At 46.6% G+C, this 19,168-nt stretch overlaps 1 protein-coding gene across 1 annotated transcript in view; it reads left to right on the top strand.

Moving 5' to 3' along the window:
• LOC126108399 (uncharacterized) overlaps window positions 1-7,626 on the top strand; it is a 32,870-nt gene extending 25,244 nt beyond the window's left edge. Inside the window, exon 3 of the mRNA XM_049913609.1 lies at window positions 5,309-7,626. Coding sequence (XP_049769566.1) covers window positions 5,309-7,626 — 2,318 coding nt within the window. The remainder of the gene's footprint in view (window positions 1-5,308) is intronic.
• The last annotated feature ends 11,542 nt before the right edge of the window (window positions 7,627-19,168 follow it).

Consider the following 19,168-nt stretch of genomic DNA (forward strand, 5'->3'; position numbering starts at 1 on the left):
GTGGCCAGCGGAACTGTCCAAAGTCAGAAGAGTGTTCCTGAAGCCACTCTGTAGCAATTCTGGATGTGTAGGATGTCGCATTGTCCTGCTGGAATTGCCCAAGTCTGTAGGAATGCACAATGGACGTGAATGGATGCAGGTGATCAGTCTGGACGCTTACATATGTGTCACCTGCCACAGTCGTATATAGACGTGTCATGGGTCCAATATCACTCCAACTGGACACTCTCTAGACAACTACAGAACCTTCACCACCTTTAACAGTCCTCTGCTGGCGTGCGGAGTCCATGAATTGAGGTTGTCACCATACCCGTACACCTCCATCCGCTCGATGCAATCTGAAACGAGACTCATCCGATTAGGCAACACGTTTCCAGTCATCAACAGTCCAACGTCGGAGTTGAAGGGCCCAGGTGAGGCGTAAAGCTTTGTGTTGTGCAATCGACAAGGGTACAAGAGCGGGCCTTCGGTTCCGAAAGCCCATATCGATGGTGTTTCGTTGAATGTTTCGCACGCTGACACTCGTTGATGGTCCAGCACTGAAATCTGCAGCAGTTGGCGGAAGGGTTACACTTCTGTCACTCTGAATGATTACCTTGAGTCGTCGTTGGTCCCGTTCTTGCAGGATCTTTTAGAGGCCCCAGCGATGTCGGAGATTTGATATTTTACCGGATTCGTGACATTCACAGTACACTCGTGAAATGGTCGTACGGCAGAATCCCTGCCTCATCCCCACCTCGGGGATGCTTTGTACCATCGCTCGTGCACCGACTATAGCACCACGCTGAAACTCATTTGAACCTTGATAACCTGCCACTGTGCCAGCAGTAGCCGAGCTAACAGCTGCGTCAAAACTTGTGTTATACAGGCGTTCCCGACCGCAGCGCCGTATTCTGCCTGTCTACACACCTCTGTACTTGAATAAGCTTGCGCATACCGGTTTCTTTGGCGCTTCAGTGTATATTGGTATAGGGGGAAACATTTATCTCCGAAATATGTTACGAGATTGTTAATTTATACACTGCACACGTTGGATTCACAAATTATACAGTGAACTATGTTATAGTATATACTACATTATACAGGGCTATAGTATACGGTAAAACCGTTGGAATCGACTGTTCAACGTGGATGACCTATAACTGTGAAGTAAAACTACATAATATATTTATATTTCAAATCACAATCCCAGTAGTTATTGGTAACTATCTTATAGATTTAATAAAGCATCCAACATCTGACTACAGAAAAGTTTTAAATATTTCTTGGCTAAAAAGCATAGCATTACCAGCTGGAGACGATTACAGAATGGATCGCTGCTCGATCCCTGAGCAGCTCTTTTTAGGTTGTAAGGTGGTTGTGTCATTCTGAGTTTTTTGTGTTGGCGATGTGCATGCCAGGGAGAGAGAGCATGTTACGTTACTGTTAAGCAATCTTTGCTCCTGTCGTGGTGCGGTCTTCACCTCTGCGCAGTCTGATTCATTCTTCGTTGAAGTGTGGTAGTTGATGGACGTGTTCAGTGGTGCTGCGTCGACTTGTGATGGAGTCTGTTAGATGAAGGAAGAACGACTGTAAAGGACAGCAAGGGTGAATATGATGTATATGTTGGTAAATCATTGTTCACTTTGTTAAGAATGGTACTGTCCAGACCAATGTTATGTGTACAGATGACGCGAGATTTTACTCTATCTTTTTGAATAAACACTTCTCTAAAATCGTTTCTTGGAACATCATTTCATAGGAACAGTTACTCTCCCCACCCCACTGCTTATCATTATGCGTTACCACGTGCAACAGTTCGAATATATATTTAGAAACAGAAATCTAGCTTAGCCGTTGCCTGCTTTCTGTTTCCCGTTGGGCTTTCGAGAAATCTGCAATAATATTTTCAAGACGCAAGGTAAGTGGAAATTTTCATTGGGGCCACATAATTGGTTCAATTGTCTCTGAGCACAATGGGACTTAACTTCTGAGGTCATCAGTCCCCTAGAACTTAGAACTACGTAAACCTAACTAACCTACGGACATCACACACACCCATGCCCGAGGCAGGATTCGAACCTGCGACCGTAGCGGTCGCGCGGTTCCAGACTATAGCGCCTAGAACCGTTCGGCCATCCCGCCGGCGCGACATAATGGTTTTACTTAAGTTGGGCCTTTAATATAAAGAGAAGTTGAATTCAGATCAGTTACAGTTCAATTCAAATTAGCCTCTGTTTAGTCAAGGGTTAGCATACGTGTTTATGTTGGATAGCAGTTTGTGAGTACATAGTTTTCGCAACATGCAGTGGGGTAAATTTCATAAGAAACAATATTGTGGGGAGGATACATACGGCGACCTTGGTGCCAGGTTAGTTAGTTGATTCTCTAGGTAATATGTAGTCAGATAACGTTGATTTTCTCGAAAGTAGGAGATGCCGCTGCGCTAATTTTACTAATGTTGCACTTCTTCTTCAGGCAATGACTTTAAAATCATGTGTCCAATTTGTGAAATTTTATGTCGTGTGACGCTTATTGATTACTCTATTACATAAACTGTCGGCAAAATAGTACACGTTCTGTGTGAATTTGATTCATTGTTCAGTATTGGCGTGGACAGTAGTAAAGTTTTATTTTTGTTTGCTTGGTCACTGTAGGAATTTTGTTTTTCCTAAAAATCAGTATTTCATCATGTTTGGTACAACAGAAAACAATATCAAAATTCGTAGCACAAGTGAACAGGGTGTTGCAAAATAACTGTTTAGTACAGGATGAAATTAACTACGTTGAGCAGTTTGCAAATACTAGTAGTTTACGTCAGACTCCAGCAAATTGCGCGGATGCACAATTATCAAACAATTTATCAAACAATAATGAATCTGAACAAGCGATAGGTAGTGAAAACGCAAATTAAGAAGTTGAGTTGGTCGGCGATAAGTCACCACAGTCTAGCGAAGGCTTAGAAATGTCGCCACAGTCGCGGGAATTTTACAATAACTGGTAACAGACACGTGAGAATCAGGTTTTGCTTAATGCCTTTTGAACGAACACAATAGGCAATGACGCCAATGTGACTGGTGAGTCAGTCCTTAAAAGAATTTTTGGAAGTCAGTAATGCAAGCACAGTTGGCCAAATTTACAGTATTTTCTGCATTTCTATCATGTCTGGCTGAGGAGCAGGGTTACAGCAGCGCAGGGGGCGTGGAGGTACGTCCCCTCCTCCCCCTCCTCTTCCATACACCCATGACACGTGGCCAGATGCAACGATGCTGATGTTATGATTCCCACTATGACCTCGGAGACAAAGAAGAGCTCAGTCCCCTCGCTCTCCAGCTCCTAGGCTTTGTCAGGCAGCTGGATGTCGTGAGTCCCGTGAACTCCTTGGAGGTAAGGAACTGCTGGTAATGACCTCAGAGAAATACGAGGGCAGTTCAATAAGTAATGCAACACATTTTTTTTCTGAAACAGGGGTTGTTTTATTCAGCACTGAAATACACCAGGTTATTCCCCAATCTTTCAGCTACACAACACTATTTTTCAACGTAATCTCCATTCAATGCTACGGCCTTAAGCCACCTTGAAATGAGGGCCTGTATGCCTGCACGGTACCATTCCACTGGTCGATGTCGGAGCCAACGTCGTACTGCATCAATAACTTCTTCATCATCCGCGTAGTGCCTCCCACGGATTGCGTCCTTCATTGGGCCAAACATATGGAAATCCGACGGTGCGAGATCGGGGCTGTAGGGTGCATGAGGAAGAACAGTCCACTGAAGTTTTGTGAGCTCCTCTCGGGTGCGAAGACTTGTGTGAGGTCTTGCGTTGTCATGAAGAAGGAGAAGTTCGTTCAGATTTTTGTGCCTACGAACACGCTGAAGTCGTTTCTTCAATTTCTGAAGAGTAGCACGAGTGTGTTCGCACGCTGCGCCATTGCAGGAGTCACAGCTGTGCACGGCCGGCCCGCACGCGGGAGATCAGACAGTCTTGCTCGACCTTGCGGCGATGATGATACACGCTTTGCCCAACGACTCACCGTGCTTTTGTCCACTGCCAGATCACCGTAGACATTCTGCAAGCGCCTATGAATATCTGAGATGCCCTGGTTTTCCGCCAAAAGAAACTCGATCACTGCCCGTTGTTTGCAACGCACACCCGTTACAGACGCCATTTTAACAGCTCCGTACAGCGCTGCCACCTGTCGGAAGTCAATGAAACTATACGAGACGAAGCGGGAATGTTTGAAAATATTCCACAAGAAATTTCCGGTTTTTTCAACCAAAATTGGCCGAGAAAAAAATGTGTTGCATTACTTATTGAACTGCCCTCGTATAACAAGCACAACTGCATGAGTATGGTAGGATACACGGAATGACACTGAAGATAAAAAAGAGCTGGTGCTGACGACTGCGAAATATAACAAGTTAGATTTATGGCGTTTCTGGAAAAGACCTTCAGGTCAGGATCATAGTTATCCAGTGTGAGCTTACTGTCTAATCCATACTGCAGACACAGTGGTAAACTCAGTCTGAGATAAGAACTTACGATGCATTCCAATCATATAGATTATATGGCAGTAAGCTGTGTATGACGCAGTTTTCGCTAGTTTAATATAAGGCTTATTCCCTTGTGAGTATGCAGCTGGGTGAAGTCTTCGGCAAACACCGATACTTCGCCATTTCCGACTTGAAAATGATGGAGTGTTCACCAGTCTAAACACCAGCACGTGTTGAAGACGCCACTTAGCTGTACTCCTGTAAGTTGTCTCGACGTTTTACGTGCTGGGAAAAGCAAATTTCAGACATAGAAGTATTGTTTATTGGTAATGAAAGGAGCATTTTTCAACTGTTGTTGTGTTTTGTAAAGGTCACTCGAGAAATATATCTGTATTGTTTCCTCAAGAGAAAGACTACTTACATTACCTTGAGGATCTCTTCAGCACTGCTCTTATGATAGTGTTACTCGAGTAGTTATATGTACTACATAAACACGGATGCAAATGAATGGTGATAGGACTAATTTTCCGTATTCCCTGTTTTAAAAATAGCAAAAAATTATTTAGTTACGTCTTGTTTAACTTCGCATATGGTCACAGGATGGTAAGTTTGATGTTAACAACATTATAAGCAGGTGGAATGAAATGACCTTATAGCATTTTTGGCCGGGAGACTCCACCTGGGGCTTGTTCAGCTGTGTAGTGTAAATCCTTTCGTTATGTGATGCCACTTCCGCTTCTTGCCGTCGATGATGATGAAATGTCAATGAGGACAACTCAATATCCAAAAGTGGATAAAATTTCTGACGAGGAATCGAACCCGAATCCCCTGTATAGCCTTCCACCAGACACCCCACTGCAGCCCAGTGCACAGTGACCCGTCTCGCCCTCCCATCCACGTCTGCCCCAGCTGCCCACAGTACTCACCCCTCTCGCCCTCCCATCCACGTCTGCCCCAGCTGCCCACAGTACTCACCCCTCTCGCCCTCCCATCCACGTCTGCCCCAGCTGCCCACAGTACTCACCCCTCTCGCCCTCCCATCCACGTCTGCCCCAGCTGCCCACAGTACTCACCCCTCTCGCCCTCCCATCCACGTCTGCCCCAGCTGCCCACAGTACTCACCCCTCTCGCCCTCCCATCCACGCCTGCCCCAGCTGCCCACAGTACTCACCCCTCTCGCCCTCCCATCCACGTCTGCCCCAGCTGCCCACAGTACTCACCCCTCTCGCCCTCCCATCCACGTCTGCCCCAGCTGCCCACAGTACTCACCCCTCTCGCCCTCCCATCCACGTCTGCCCCAGCTGCCCACAGTACTCACCCCTCTCGCCCTCCCATCCACGTCTGCCCCAGCTGCCCACAGTACTCACCCCTCTCGCCCTCCCATCCACGTCTGCCCCAGCTGCCCACAGTACTCACCCCTCTCGCCCTCCCATCCACGTCTGCCCCAGCTGCCCACAGTACTCACCCCTCTCGCCCTCCCATCCACGTCTGCCCCAGCTGCCCACAGTACTCACCCCTCTCGCCCTCCCATCCACGTCTGCCCCAGCTGCCCACAGTACTCACCCCTCTCGCCCTCCCATCCACGTCTGCCCCAGCTGCCCACAGTACTCACCCCTCTCGCCCTCCCATCCACGTCTGCCCCAGCTGCCCACAGTACTCACCCCTCTCGCCCTCCCATCCACGTCTGCCCCAGCTGCCCACAGTACTCACCCCTCTCGCCCTCCCATCCACGTCTGCCCCAGCTGCCCACAGTACTCACCCCTCTCGCCCTCCCATCCACGTCTGCCCCAGCTGCCCACAGTACTCACCCCTCTCGCCCTCCCATCCACGTCTGCCCCAGCTGCCCACAGTACTCACCCCTCTCGCCCTCCCATCCACGTCTGCCCCAGCTGCCCACAGTACTCACCCCTCTCGCCCTCCCATCCACGTCTGCCCCAGCTGCCCACAGTACTCACCCCTCTCGCCCTCCCATCCACGTCTGCCCCAGCTGCCCACAGTACTCACCCCTCTCGCCCTCCCATCCACGTCTGCCCCAGCTGCCCACAGTACTCACCCCTCTCGCCCTCCCATCCACGTCTGCCCCAGCTGCCCACAGTACTCACCCCTCTCGCCCTCCCATCCACGTCTGCCCCAGCTGCCCACAGTACTCACCCCTCTCGCCCTCCCATCCACGTCTGCCCCAGCTGCCCACAGTACTCACCCCTCTCGCCCTCCCATCCACGTCTGCCCCAGCTGCCCACAGTACTCACCCCTCTCGCCCTCCCATCCACGTCTGCCCCAGCTGCCCACAGTACTCACCCCTCTCGCCCTCCCATCCACGTCTGCCCCAGCTGCCCACAGTACTCACCCCTCTCGCCCTCCCATCCACGTCTGCCCCAGCTGCCCACAGTACTCACCCCTCTCGCCCTCCCATCCACGCCTGCCCCAGCTGCCCACAGTACTCACCCCTCTCGCCCTCCCATCCACGTCTGCCCCAGCTGCCCACAGTACTCACCCCTCTCGCCCTCCCATCCACGTCTGCCCCAGCTGCCCACAGTACTCACCCCTCTCGCCCTCCCATCCACGTCTGCCCCAGCTGCCCACAGTACTCACCCCTCTCGCCCTCCCATCCACGTCTGCCCCAGCTGCCCACAGTACTCACCCCTCTCGCCCTCCCATCCACGTCTGCCCCAGCTGCCCACAGTACTCACCCCTCTCGCCCTCCCATCCACGTCTGCCCCAGCTGCCCACAGTGCTCACCCCTCTCGCCCTCCCATCCACGTCTGCCCCAGCTGCCCACAGTACTCACCCCTCTCGCCCTCCCATCCACGTCTGCCCCAGCTGCCCACAGTACTCACCCCTCTCGCCCTCCCATCCACGTCTGCCCCAGCTGCCCACAGTACTCACCCCTCTCGCCCTCCCATCCACGTCTGCCCCAGCTGCCCACAGTACTCACCCCTCTCGCCCTCCCATCCACGTCTGCCCCAGCTGCCCACAGTACTCACCCCTCTCGCCCTCCCACCCACGTCTGCCCCAGCTGCCCACAGTATACACCGATCTCCGTTTCCTCCTCCTCAGCTCCCTGGATCCGCCTCCCACCTGTTTCCTCTCCAGGAGTCTCCTGGACAAAAAATTTAGATTCTTATACTTTAATATGAACACTCACATCAAATGAAGAAAATTATCATAGAAACGAAACTGTAAGCAATTCTGAATAAAGTTTTGTCCAACAACAAATTAGAAATCTAAAACTGTGCGTTCCATGATACAAGACAGTCCAACAGTCAGTTAATGAGGTGAAAACGTATAGCAGTAGACTCTCCTCGAAATCTTCATTCACTTTCCATTCTACGTTCTCACAGTCCATTTTATAGCTTACTCAGCTGTCACATTTTGTGATAATTCTTTCCTAACAGTCAACTAGTTTGAATACAGGACGTTTTTGTTAACCAACTGTTGAACTCCACTGACACGCAGATGTAATACAGCTAAAACGAGCCCTTTGTGAGCAACAGTCTCTTCTGACACACATCCTGTCGTCAATGAGGTGGGTGGGAGACATCAAACACTTTGACGACTAATTTTTGATGATATCATTTTTATTAAGTATTTTTTTAATTATGTCATTAATAATAGCGTCTATTAGGCAAGATGACTAAGTACAACACTAGCTTTAAGACAGAAAATCTTTCTTTTTTTTTTTTAGTGAAGTAACGTAATGTCTATACTTTCTTTGAAAAAGTGCGTGTTTTAGTAGTTTAACATTCTCTACTTCCATGGTAAATTTTATGTTGGCTTGGGAGCTGTTCAAGTGTCTTACGAAGTCACCGAGCTGTTCTTCACCATGGCTCCACACAGCGAAAGTATGATCGACGTATCTGTACCACACCCTAGGTTTGCAAGTCGCCAAGTGCAGTGCCTGTGTTTCGAAATGTTCCATGAAGAAGTTGGCCACCACTGGCCTAAGACGTCTTCCAGCTGTTCGTAGAAATTGCCATTCCACTTGAAATAGCTCGTGGTGAGAGAGCTTCGTGATGTCTTGTGGGAAAATGGAACCGATGTGCTCCAGAGCGTCACTGAGTGGCACTTTCGTAAACAAAGAAACAACATCAAAGCTGACCGGGATGTCGTTCGGTGCAAGTTTGAGTTTCTTGAACTTCTCAATGAAATATCCAGAGTCCTTTATGTATGTGTCGGTCTTCCCCACGTGTGGCTGGAGCAGAGAGGCCAAGTGTTTCGCCAGTTTATACGTCGGTGAGCCAGGAGCGCTAACAATCCGTGCTAGTGGAACGTTGTTCTTATGGATCTTAGGTAATCCATACAGCCGAGGAGGTGGGGCTTCTGTGTTGCGCAGGTTCCTCTGTATGTCCACCGGCAGAGAAAACACCTTGATTAACCGATTCGTATTCCGTGTGAAACGCTGCGTCGGATCTAATAGGTCTCGGATCTGTGGCTCATAAATTTGTATAGCAAATCTGTTTGGATTAATCGCGCCAATTCCCAGTAGTTTTCTACTATGGACTATCCAAACACTTCGTAGTGCGCTCACCACATTTTATATCGGCAGCTACTAACGATACATTTCTCCTCTGGCGTCATGAAGGGTATTACGGTAATGTTTAATACGTAGACGGAATGTGTAAGATGTCGCTGCACTACTTTGCGGAGGCAGAAGCGACTACAGCGAAACCACTTTGGCAACAGAGGGTGGGCAGTTCTATTGTCGAGGCTCGTCGCCCGCCGTATTCCTAACGATGGATTATATGTGCACCTTTTAGACGTTTTGAAAACGTGTTAAAGCTGTAGCAAGACAAGAAGTAAGCCCTTAAAATGCTTATACTTGATATTATGACGAATCATTTTAGTGAGAAGAGTATTAGGACAAGCTCTGTGCACTGTAGGGGCTTCGCGTGTTGCGTTGCAGACTAGGTCGTAATGAACAAGACGCCAGTGTCGGTGTTACGAGGTCTCTGTTGTGTACCACGGAGCGAGGCCTGCGCGCTGTGTACGGAATGTACGTAAGTTCTCTCAGGCAGGTGTCTACACGTGCACATCACGCGTCTCCAGGGCTGCCTCGGCGGCGCCGAGTCGTCGGCACTGCACGTGCGTGTGGGCGAGTGTGCCAGCGCTGCCGACGCAGACGCTCAGCTGAGCGGCGACGTGTTTGACGGCGACCTCCGTTCACCTCGAATGAGAGTCCGCAGCCTCCAGCGTCGCAGCAGGACTCGCAGCTGCGCGTGGCCGGCCGGCCGCCACGCGGCAGGTCGGGCGGGTCTGCGCAACGTTGCTGTGGAGACGACGGACGCCGCGCCCCACGACTCGCCGTGCTTTTGTTCACTGCCAGCACCTCTGTTACAGACGCCATTGTGAAGGCTACGTATCGTGTCACCACCTATCGGAACTTTATGAAACTATGAGGGCTGAAGCGGGAGTATTCCACGACTCCCCACAACATATTCCGTCTTTTTTCAATCGAAACTGACGGAGAAAAACAAATGTGTACCGTTACTTACTGAACGTCCCTCGCAAACCCTAAATTATAAATACTGTCATTACTCGTAAAGCACTAATTAGATTTTGAAGAGCGAAATGCTGTACATTTTGTCTCATTTAGAAGTACAATACTAATACAAGAAACTACAACAGTCGTATTTCAAAAATCGAAATTGATACCGACATCACTGTGATTTGTATAAGTATAAAAGAGACTATACATCATTCGCTGAAGCCTTTCTCACAATATTTAATGTGGATGAAAATCGAATTTCAGTATCTTAAGCAAGTCCAGAAATATGACTTGTGCTGCTCAGCTACATCACCGTGTATCTGGCGATGAATGATCAGTGTGTTTGTGTGGCCTCACTCGTTTTACGGGCGTCTGTCTGCAGCTCCACATGAGAGCGACCCTTCAGCGATTGAAGGCAAAGTGATTCTGGTGCTGGAAGGCTGCGGCCGCTGCCATTTAATCACTAACACGTGTTACGCAATTTGCTTTTAAACCCTCAGGATACAAAAGTGAACCAAAGGAACCAAGGCCTGTGGAACAGATGACACTCCCTCAGAGTTGCTAAGATGCTTGCTGCGCCAGCCACGGTAAAGCTGTTCCCCCTGGTACGCAAAATAGAAGAGGCAAGCAGTGTATCTGCAGACTTCAAGAAAAATATAATGGTTCCTGTTCCAATGGGCGCAGGTGATTATAGCTGTGGAAACAGTAGAACTTTAGTTACCCGACCCTCCTTAATCCAGATATGTGGTTCATCCGACTTTTTTTTTTTCTTAAGTACGAAAACTATAGAGTACTGCAGTGGGAATAATCGGTGGAGACAATCATTAAATTGAAGCACAGCCAGCCGGCAAACAGGGATCCAAGCGCAGTGCCAGTCGACTAGTCAACGTCGGGGTGTGTAGTGGCCTCTTCTGGCCCATCTGTTACGAATGTAAAGGGACGTCACAGAGAAGGTACGCGGTCGTGTCCACGGTCAACAAGATGGATAAAGGAGAACTGTTGAACAAAATTGTTGTGTAATTTGTTGTTGGAGCTTCATCGATTTCAGATACATCTTTGTTTCGAAATGGTGACGCCTTGTGGTGATATTATTTCCTTTTGTTCCTCTTCGGCCAATGTAAACAATTCGGCAGAGACACCTGTGTGGTCCTGCTGAGCACAAACAATGTACGAATCTGTCTAAAGTTAAATTCACCGATTAGTATACTATATAAAACTCTCTGTACGTTTTCCAGTACCTCGGCAAAATTTATGTGAAAATAACATACAATTTGAGTGTTGTCATGAAATTAAATTTAATGTCTTTAAATGGCATTTGACTAACGTCTTCTAATTCTTTTTTTTTATTTTTTATTTCCGGGTTACCTCTGTCCCACGTACACATACATTTGCGTCCACATGACTGCTGTGCAATTCACACTTAAGTGCGTGGCAGAGGAATCACCAGACCACCTCCACACTCTGGCTCCACCATTCCGTTCTCGGAACACCGTGCGGCGGAAACGACCACTTAAACCTTTCGCCCCTGTGTAGGTGGGCATCAACTAAATATTTTCGCCTCTTATATCCGTGTAACTCTGCCCCAATATCGCGATAACACAAAATGTCCTGCCCCTCTCTCAAATTTTTCGATGCCTCCCGTCAGTCATGTCTGGTAAGGATCCTGTACTGCGCAGCAACACTCCAGAGGAGAACGGACGAGTTTCGTGTAGACATTCTCTTTGGAAGACCAGCTCCACCTTTCAAGTGTTCTGCCAGTAAACGCCGTCCTTAGTGAGCCTTCCCCGCATCGTTATTTACGTGAACGTCGTAGTTTAAGTTGTTCGTAATTGTAATCTCCAGATATTTAGCAGATTCCTTTCAGTACTTGTGTGGATCGAGTCAACTGCCGCTTCTCGTATCACGCAGATATTTTATAATTTGCAGCTTCGTCTGGCGAGAGTTTCAAATTGAAAACATTTTATTTACCATAAATTTACAAAAACGGATTTTTTCCGATAGCGTGAGAGATGTTGAAATCTTGGGCCGCATTATACTTGCTTTGGGCCGCATGCGTCCAGTGCGCCGCGCGTTGGACACCCCTACATCTACATTTACATGATTACTCTGCAATTCACATTTAAGTGCTTGGCAGAGGGTTCATCGAACCACAATCATACTATCTCTCTACCACTCCACTCCCGAAAAGCGCGCGGGAAAAACGAACACCTAAACCTTTCTGTTCGAGCTCTGATTTCTCTTATTTTGTTTGGATGGTCATTCCTACCTATGTAGGTTGGGCTCAACAAAATATTTTCGCATTCGAAAGAGAAAGTTGGTGACTGAAATTTCGTAAATAGATCTCTCCGCGACGAGACTAACGACAACAGAGGGCGCTGTAACACATTCTTGGAGAACGCGAGGTAGGACGTCTGCTTCAGTCGATGACGTCTCGTCATTTACTGCGAACTGTGACTCTTCTGATAGGAAATCACGAATTCAGTCGCCCAACTTAGACGGTACTCCAAAGGCATGCAGTTTGATTACGAACATAGTCTGTGTTCCAGAATGCTACTGGACATCGACGTCAGTGATATGGCTCTGCAATTCAGTGGATGTTGTTGTTCCCCTCCTTGTGTACTGGTGTGAATTGTTCAACTTTCCAGTCTTAAGGTACGGGTCTCTCGTCGAGCAAGCGGTTGTATACGAGTGCTAAGTACGGCGCTGTTACATCTGGAATCTAACTGGTATACAATCTGGACCAACGGACTTGCCGTCATTGAGTGATTTAAACTGCGTAACTACACTGAAGATCTCAACTTCCAAGTTTCTCATGTCTGGAGCAGTTCTTGACTCGAATTGTGGAATACTTACTTCACCTTTTTCGGTGAACGAATTTCGTGAAATCGTGTTCAGTGATTGTCATCGGTAACATCAGCGTGTGGGTGGTGGCTGTGTACTTTTACTACGATCTGAATCTCTCTGATTTTCTGTCAATTTCCGGGACAGAGTTTCGTTGTGGAAACTATTAAATTCGTCTCGTGTAGAATTCCAAGCTACATTTCCAGCTCCAGTAAGAACATTGCCAGCCACGACTTTGCTTTCTTTCTGTGGTGCAACGTCTGACCGTTCTTTGTAGTTTCCATTCATTCAGTGTGGCATTTGTTGCACGACGGTTACAGATGGCGCAATAGGCACCAAAGGCGTACCTGTCAAGTGAATATGACCATGACCCTAATTATCAGAAAAGGCAGTTAGTCGTGAGTACACATTATATGTTGGCCGTTATTGTTTGCTCATTGTAAAGCGCACCCAAATCGTCTGATGACCCATAGTGCCATCACAAGAAAGTAAAGCAAGGAGGGACACAGGTCACGCACATTAAATGGAAAAGCTAAAAGACATATGAGTAAGTCGATAGCTCAAACCAATTCATACAAAAACTTTATGATGCAGCCAGGTCAAAATCTCTAGCACTTTGGAATTGCTATAAAGGCCCCCTAAACCTTGAGAAACCTATCTAAAATCGACTGGAAAATCCCCTACTTATCCATGTCCATGACGATGGAATACACAACATAACCACGGGACCTGTACGAAACTTGCTCACTTTTATAGTTTTAAATAATGTCAGGATTTCGAATAAGTTTAGTGATTGGGATAAGGCTAGTTGTGGGAACAAGAGAAAATATTTTTAAAAATTAACTGAACGACGTGAAATAATAATCGTGAATTACGATACGTTCCTGTTTCCAGAAATGTGTTTAGCATTCGGACTGTTTGTCCTTGTTTGTACGCCTGGCAGAGATCAGGGACTGTCAGTACATCCACATAACCTGTAACTTTCACTCGACAGACATTTTCACGTAAATTGAAGGTGGAAATGACAGATATGTCGTTTGAGAAAGTATATCGAGTAGGAAAGACAACTTGTACAACGAGCAGAGATAATGGACAACTGCGGTGCCCACACATATTATCCACGACAGTGCTGTAAACAAATTATCCAGTGCTTTACAACAAATAAAATTATTTTTGTAACAAGATGGCATGAAGAGGGAGTCTCTTATTCCTGATTAATAAGTTAGCTCGTAGAATATAGGTATGAAGCTCAGCATTCACTATACTCTTTTGGGTGTGACAGTTGAAAGTCTCCTTTATGCTGTATTTTTCACAAATAGCATGATTTAGCGCAATACTACTATGCAATGTAAGAAGCCGGTTAAAAAGCTTTCTAACGATACCTCATTTACCCCTGTACGATTAGCATGTGCCGGCCGGTGTGGCCGAGCGGTTCTAGGCGCTTCAGTCCGGAACTAAAATGGTTCAAATGGCTGTGAGCACCATGCGACTTAACATCTGAGGTCATCAGTCCCCTTGAACTTAGAACTACTTAAACCTAACTAACCTAAGGACATCAGGCTCATCCATGCCCGAGGCAGGATTCGAACCTGCGACCTTAGCGGTCGCGCGGTTCCAGACTGAAGCGCCTAGAACCGCTCGGGCACACTGGTCGGCCAGTCTGGAACTGCGCGACCGCTACAGTCGTAGGTTCGAATCCTGCTTCGGGCATGGACGTGTGTGATGTTCTTAGGTTAGTTAGGTTTAAGTAGTTCTAAGTTCTAGGGGACTGATGACCTCAGATGTTAAGTCGCATGGTGCTCAGAGCCATTTCAACCATTTGATTAACATGTGTTGAGAAAAAGAGGTGTTGGTTTGTCTACTAGTATCAAAAATAGGCTTAATTTGAGGAAGAAATTTCTGAGTGTGTATGCTTGGGGGACACCTTTATGTGGCAGTGAGCCATGGAATGTCGGAAAACCTGAACAGAAGGCAATGTGGTGCTACAGAAGAATGTTGATAATTAGGTTGACTGATGAGGTAAGGAAGGAAGGGAGGTTCTCGGCAGAATCGGCGAGGAAAGGAATATATGGAAAACACTTACAAGAAGAAGGGACAGGGTGGTAGGACATCTGTGAAGACCTCACGCAGTTAGTTCCACAGTACTAGAGGCGGTAAAAAAAACAAAGGCTGAAATACATCCAGCAAATAATTGAGGACCTGGGCTGGATGCGCTACGCTGAGATGAAGAGGTCGGCACGGGAGAGGAATTCGTGGCGGACAGCATCAAACTAGTCAGAAGAGTGATGACTTAAAGGAAAAAAAGATATCGAGTGTCGAGTAGTGGTGAAGACAGCGATGATGATGACTTAATGACAGTGACTCAGAAATATAAAGATGTGAGCGGGACGTCAAACAAGAAGAGATAACTTATGACAATGGTTCGAGTTCGATGATTTCTTGGTTTGCTAATTGCAATTAGCTACACTGCAGTGCAGATAGGAGTAAATCTGTTCGACAGAAATTTCTTTTGCAGATCCTCCACACCCACCTAACAGCACCACTTTTTTATGACAGCTTGTAGTAAATATATGACGAGCTAGACGAACAAATGTGCTGAAGAGTTCATAAACGCACATGCTGGACATATGGAAACAGCGATCGCGTGTTCGCAGCTGGGTAGAAACAAAAAGTGCGGAATTGTAATCTTTATTCGATATGTTATTCCTCTCAGGGATTATTTACTGACTGAATTTTGAAATGTACTATTCCAGGAAAGAAGTCCTTGAGACACCAATGTTCCGGAAAGTTGAGTCGGAAAGCAGATTTATGACTAACTGCACCAATGCCGATTAAAAAGGGTGATAACTGAGGGTCCCGTCATCACAGCTAAAACTTAATCGCGGTTAAGGTTTCTGTGTGCTGCACCAACGTTAAACGCCGATTAACAAAACGAGGTTAGCTAATCGGGAGATTGACGGCAGTTAACTCCGCGTGTTACAAAGGAAAGCGCCCGTATACATGCAAAGATAATGATATTCGCTGTCTGCCCTGTGGCATGGGTGTTTTAACCGCCTTAGTCTGTGGTACTTAAGCACGCTTTCCATATTGTTGTCGTAACGTGAACGTTGTTGCTGCACTATGGAGAAGAATAAAAGGACACCGAATTTTTCCACATTCGAAGTAGACATAATTTTATAGTTGATTGCCTCCAATTCAAGTATATTAGAGTGTAAAGAAACGGATGGTTGCACAGTTAGGGAAAAACGGGATGCTTGGGAAAATATGGCGACGCAATTTAATTCAGGTAATATTAAATTTTATTTGAATCATAAATCAATAAACATCTATCACTAATGTAAATTAAAACACTATTTTTCATGGTGTTTAGATTAATATTGAATAACGGTTCAAGATACACACAACAAAAATGATATCAGCTACCGGTACTACAAAATATATCCATTTCAGGTGTAAGAAACCCCGAAGGCCTGAAACCCTTAAAACATGTTACCAGAATTTGAAGAGGAGGTTGCGGAAGGACTTGGCTGAAGAGGAGGTTCAAGTCTATAAAACCGGAGGAGGGAAGGCAGTACGAGAACCTAAAAAGATTGCACGCGATGCAGAACTACTGGAAATAGTTGGCTCATCATTGAAGTCACTGGAAAATATCTTTGATTCGGATGTACAGTACATGGATCTAAATGTAGATGTAGTTGATGATGCACCAGTTGGCGATGCCAGCAGCACCACAAACGGTAACGTAACAGTGACTGCTGCTGAAGCTGGCGAAATTCTGACCGTAGAACGTGTTGTTGTGGAGAATGTTCAACAACCCTTCTCCAGACCTTCAAGTGCAGGAACACATCGGAGAAGGACGCCACCGAGACCTAAAGCAACCTCCTCCTCTGCGCTGGACAGCGTGATGCAGAAGAGGGTGGAAGTACTCCAGCAGCAGCTGGAAATGATGAAGGGGGGACATAGGAAAGAAATGAGAAGAAAAAAATCTCAAAATTTTGGCGGTAGAAGAGAAATTAAAATATTGGAAGCGAAAGAATTCTACCGAATGTAGTGTACACGTTTAAAGAACATTTTGTTAATTGTGCACTTTAATAATTTCGAATAAAAATAATTACATATTTCACATGTATTAAGTAACAGTTTACCTCAGTGAAAATGTCCATCGTTATAGTGCGACGAGCTGCTCGCCCTGGCAGTGTGTGGTCACGGCAGGCATCGGCCCATCGTCGTCGATGTCGGGGCCCTCTCGCTGCCTAACAGCCGCGGCAGCCGCATAATCTCCGTATATCTTCTGGCGGCTCTTCCTTCCTCGTTCTCCTTGCAATATTACGCAAGACAGCCACACTCACTACAATTGCCATTGTCTTTCGTGGATTACACCTCATTCCCATTTCTTGATGCTTCACAATATTTCGTATCTAATGATTCCTTCTTTTAGTCACATTGTGCCACATTTCATACCTTTCCAGTTAGATTCAGTCATTAACTTTGAATTGTAATGTAATGAAGCTTAAGCACCACTTTCGCTTCTTCTATGGACTGAATATCTGTAGGCTTCGAAACCTATTATTACTCTGAGCTCAAGAAAGCAATCGCTGCCCAACGGAGACCGATAGAAACTTGGATACTGAAGGAGATTGGCAGAAGTAGGTGGGAGACCTGCCGGCCTCATCTCGGGGCCCTGCAGCAATTGCGAGGTGGGAGACCCCATGGCTGACAATCATTTGGTAGTCATTCGACTATATTCCGGTAAGAAATGATTTTTTTTTTAAGGTCGCAAGAGCGCCTCCTCCCCGTGTAGACGTATGGCTGTGAGTCCTGGAGATTTCATGAATATTCAAGACGGAAAGTTAGGATAGCACAGTGAAGTGTGAGTAGGTCTATGTTGGGACTTACAAGAAAAGAGCAGAAGACATTAGATCAGTTGATGATAAGAAGGAAATCCTACAGAGAACAGCCACTATGAAATGGTAACGAGCAGGCCATGTTGTCAAAAGTACTGTTAAACCATGGACAGAGGTGTTGCTGGAATCGAGTGCAAGGGATGGATACATACCACGAGAAAGACCACCTGACTGAAGATCGCTGGAGCCTAAGGGGAGAATGTCGCCCAAGAGCGTCCCTCCTAGGAGAGGTAGCAGATACACCTGGCCTCACAGAAGCTACATGATTTAATGATACGTAAGGCCAGTGATGATGTTCTCTTCACTTTCCCAACTAATTCTTAGCATTCTTCGGTAGCATTACGTTTCAAAAGCTGCTTTTATCCTCTTCTCTGAACTGTTTATGGTCCGTATTTGACTTCTGTACAAGGATATACTGCAGGCAAATGACTTCAGAGAAGACATTCGCGCAGCTCCTGCATTCGTTCTCGACTGGCTGAGCACCCAGCATCGCCCCGGTATGCAAATATTCCGATCTCCTATTAGTCCATCCTCCCCTTCTCTCGGTCCCTGCTGTCCCACGACTCTTCTCTTTGTATCTCCTCGTCTCCCTTCCCTGTCCACTTCGGTCACTCCCCATCCTCTACGTATTCCCTCCTACCCCTTTCCCTGTACATTTGCTCCTGCAACATTTCACTGTCCATCTGCTTCTCCCCCTTGTTTCTATCTGTTCTCTCCCCGTCCACCCACCTCCCCTCCCACATCACTCTGTTCATTTCCTCCTTCTCTTTCTCTCTCTCCACGCTATCACACCCATAATAACAGGAGGTGGCTGATTCTTACCCTCCACAGCGTTTCTTCTCAGATAGTACATAACATGTGTATCAAGATTGGTCGAAATCGATCCATGGGGTCAGGAGAAGATTTTTACCCGTTGCTTTGGCTGTGTGCGCAGACGCCACAAACATTTAACGCATTTCACATATATCTGTGCATATATTTCACCTGTGTCCCTAGTGAATTTTGCCCTGTTGTTTCGTTCTGACACAGCTCAATACTTATGATGTCCTATCTCCTCAACTAAATATCGTACAGTGATATAATCCTGCAGTATATGTGGGTACTATCTGCGACTGTGTTGCGAATAAACACTAAAGAGGTAATAAATTGAAACCTTATGCATGATGCGATAGTTTTCGTCGCATCTCATTGTTTATGACGTCATATCACCTGACCTATGTGTCGTACAATGATACGTTTTCGCACGTACATTGAATGTGGTATGCAAATATTGTCTGCAAAATGTGTTCCAAATACTCTTAGTAGTAAAGAAATAATAAATTAGAGCGTCAGGCGAGATGCGGCAGCATAAACAGAGAAATTGCAGTAGGCGACAGACGTTTATTTTTCGTCTTTTTGAGGGGGTCATTACAGAGAAAAAGTCTCGTAGATGTTTCAAATTATGAGTAAAGTTGGTTGGCAGTCAC

This window comes from Schistocerca cancellata, chromosome 11, assembly GCF_023864275.1.
Source record: "Schistocerca cancellata isolate TAMUIC-IGC-003103 chromosome 11, iqSchCanc2.1, whole genome shotgun sequence".
Classification (NCBI taxonomy): domain Eukaryota; kingdom Metazoa; phylum Arthropoda; class Insecta; order Orthoptera; family Acrididae; genus Schistocerca; species Schistocerca cancellata.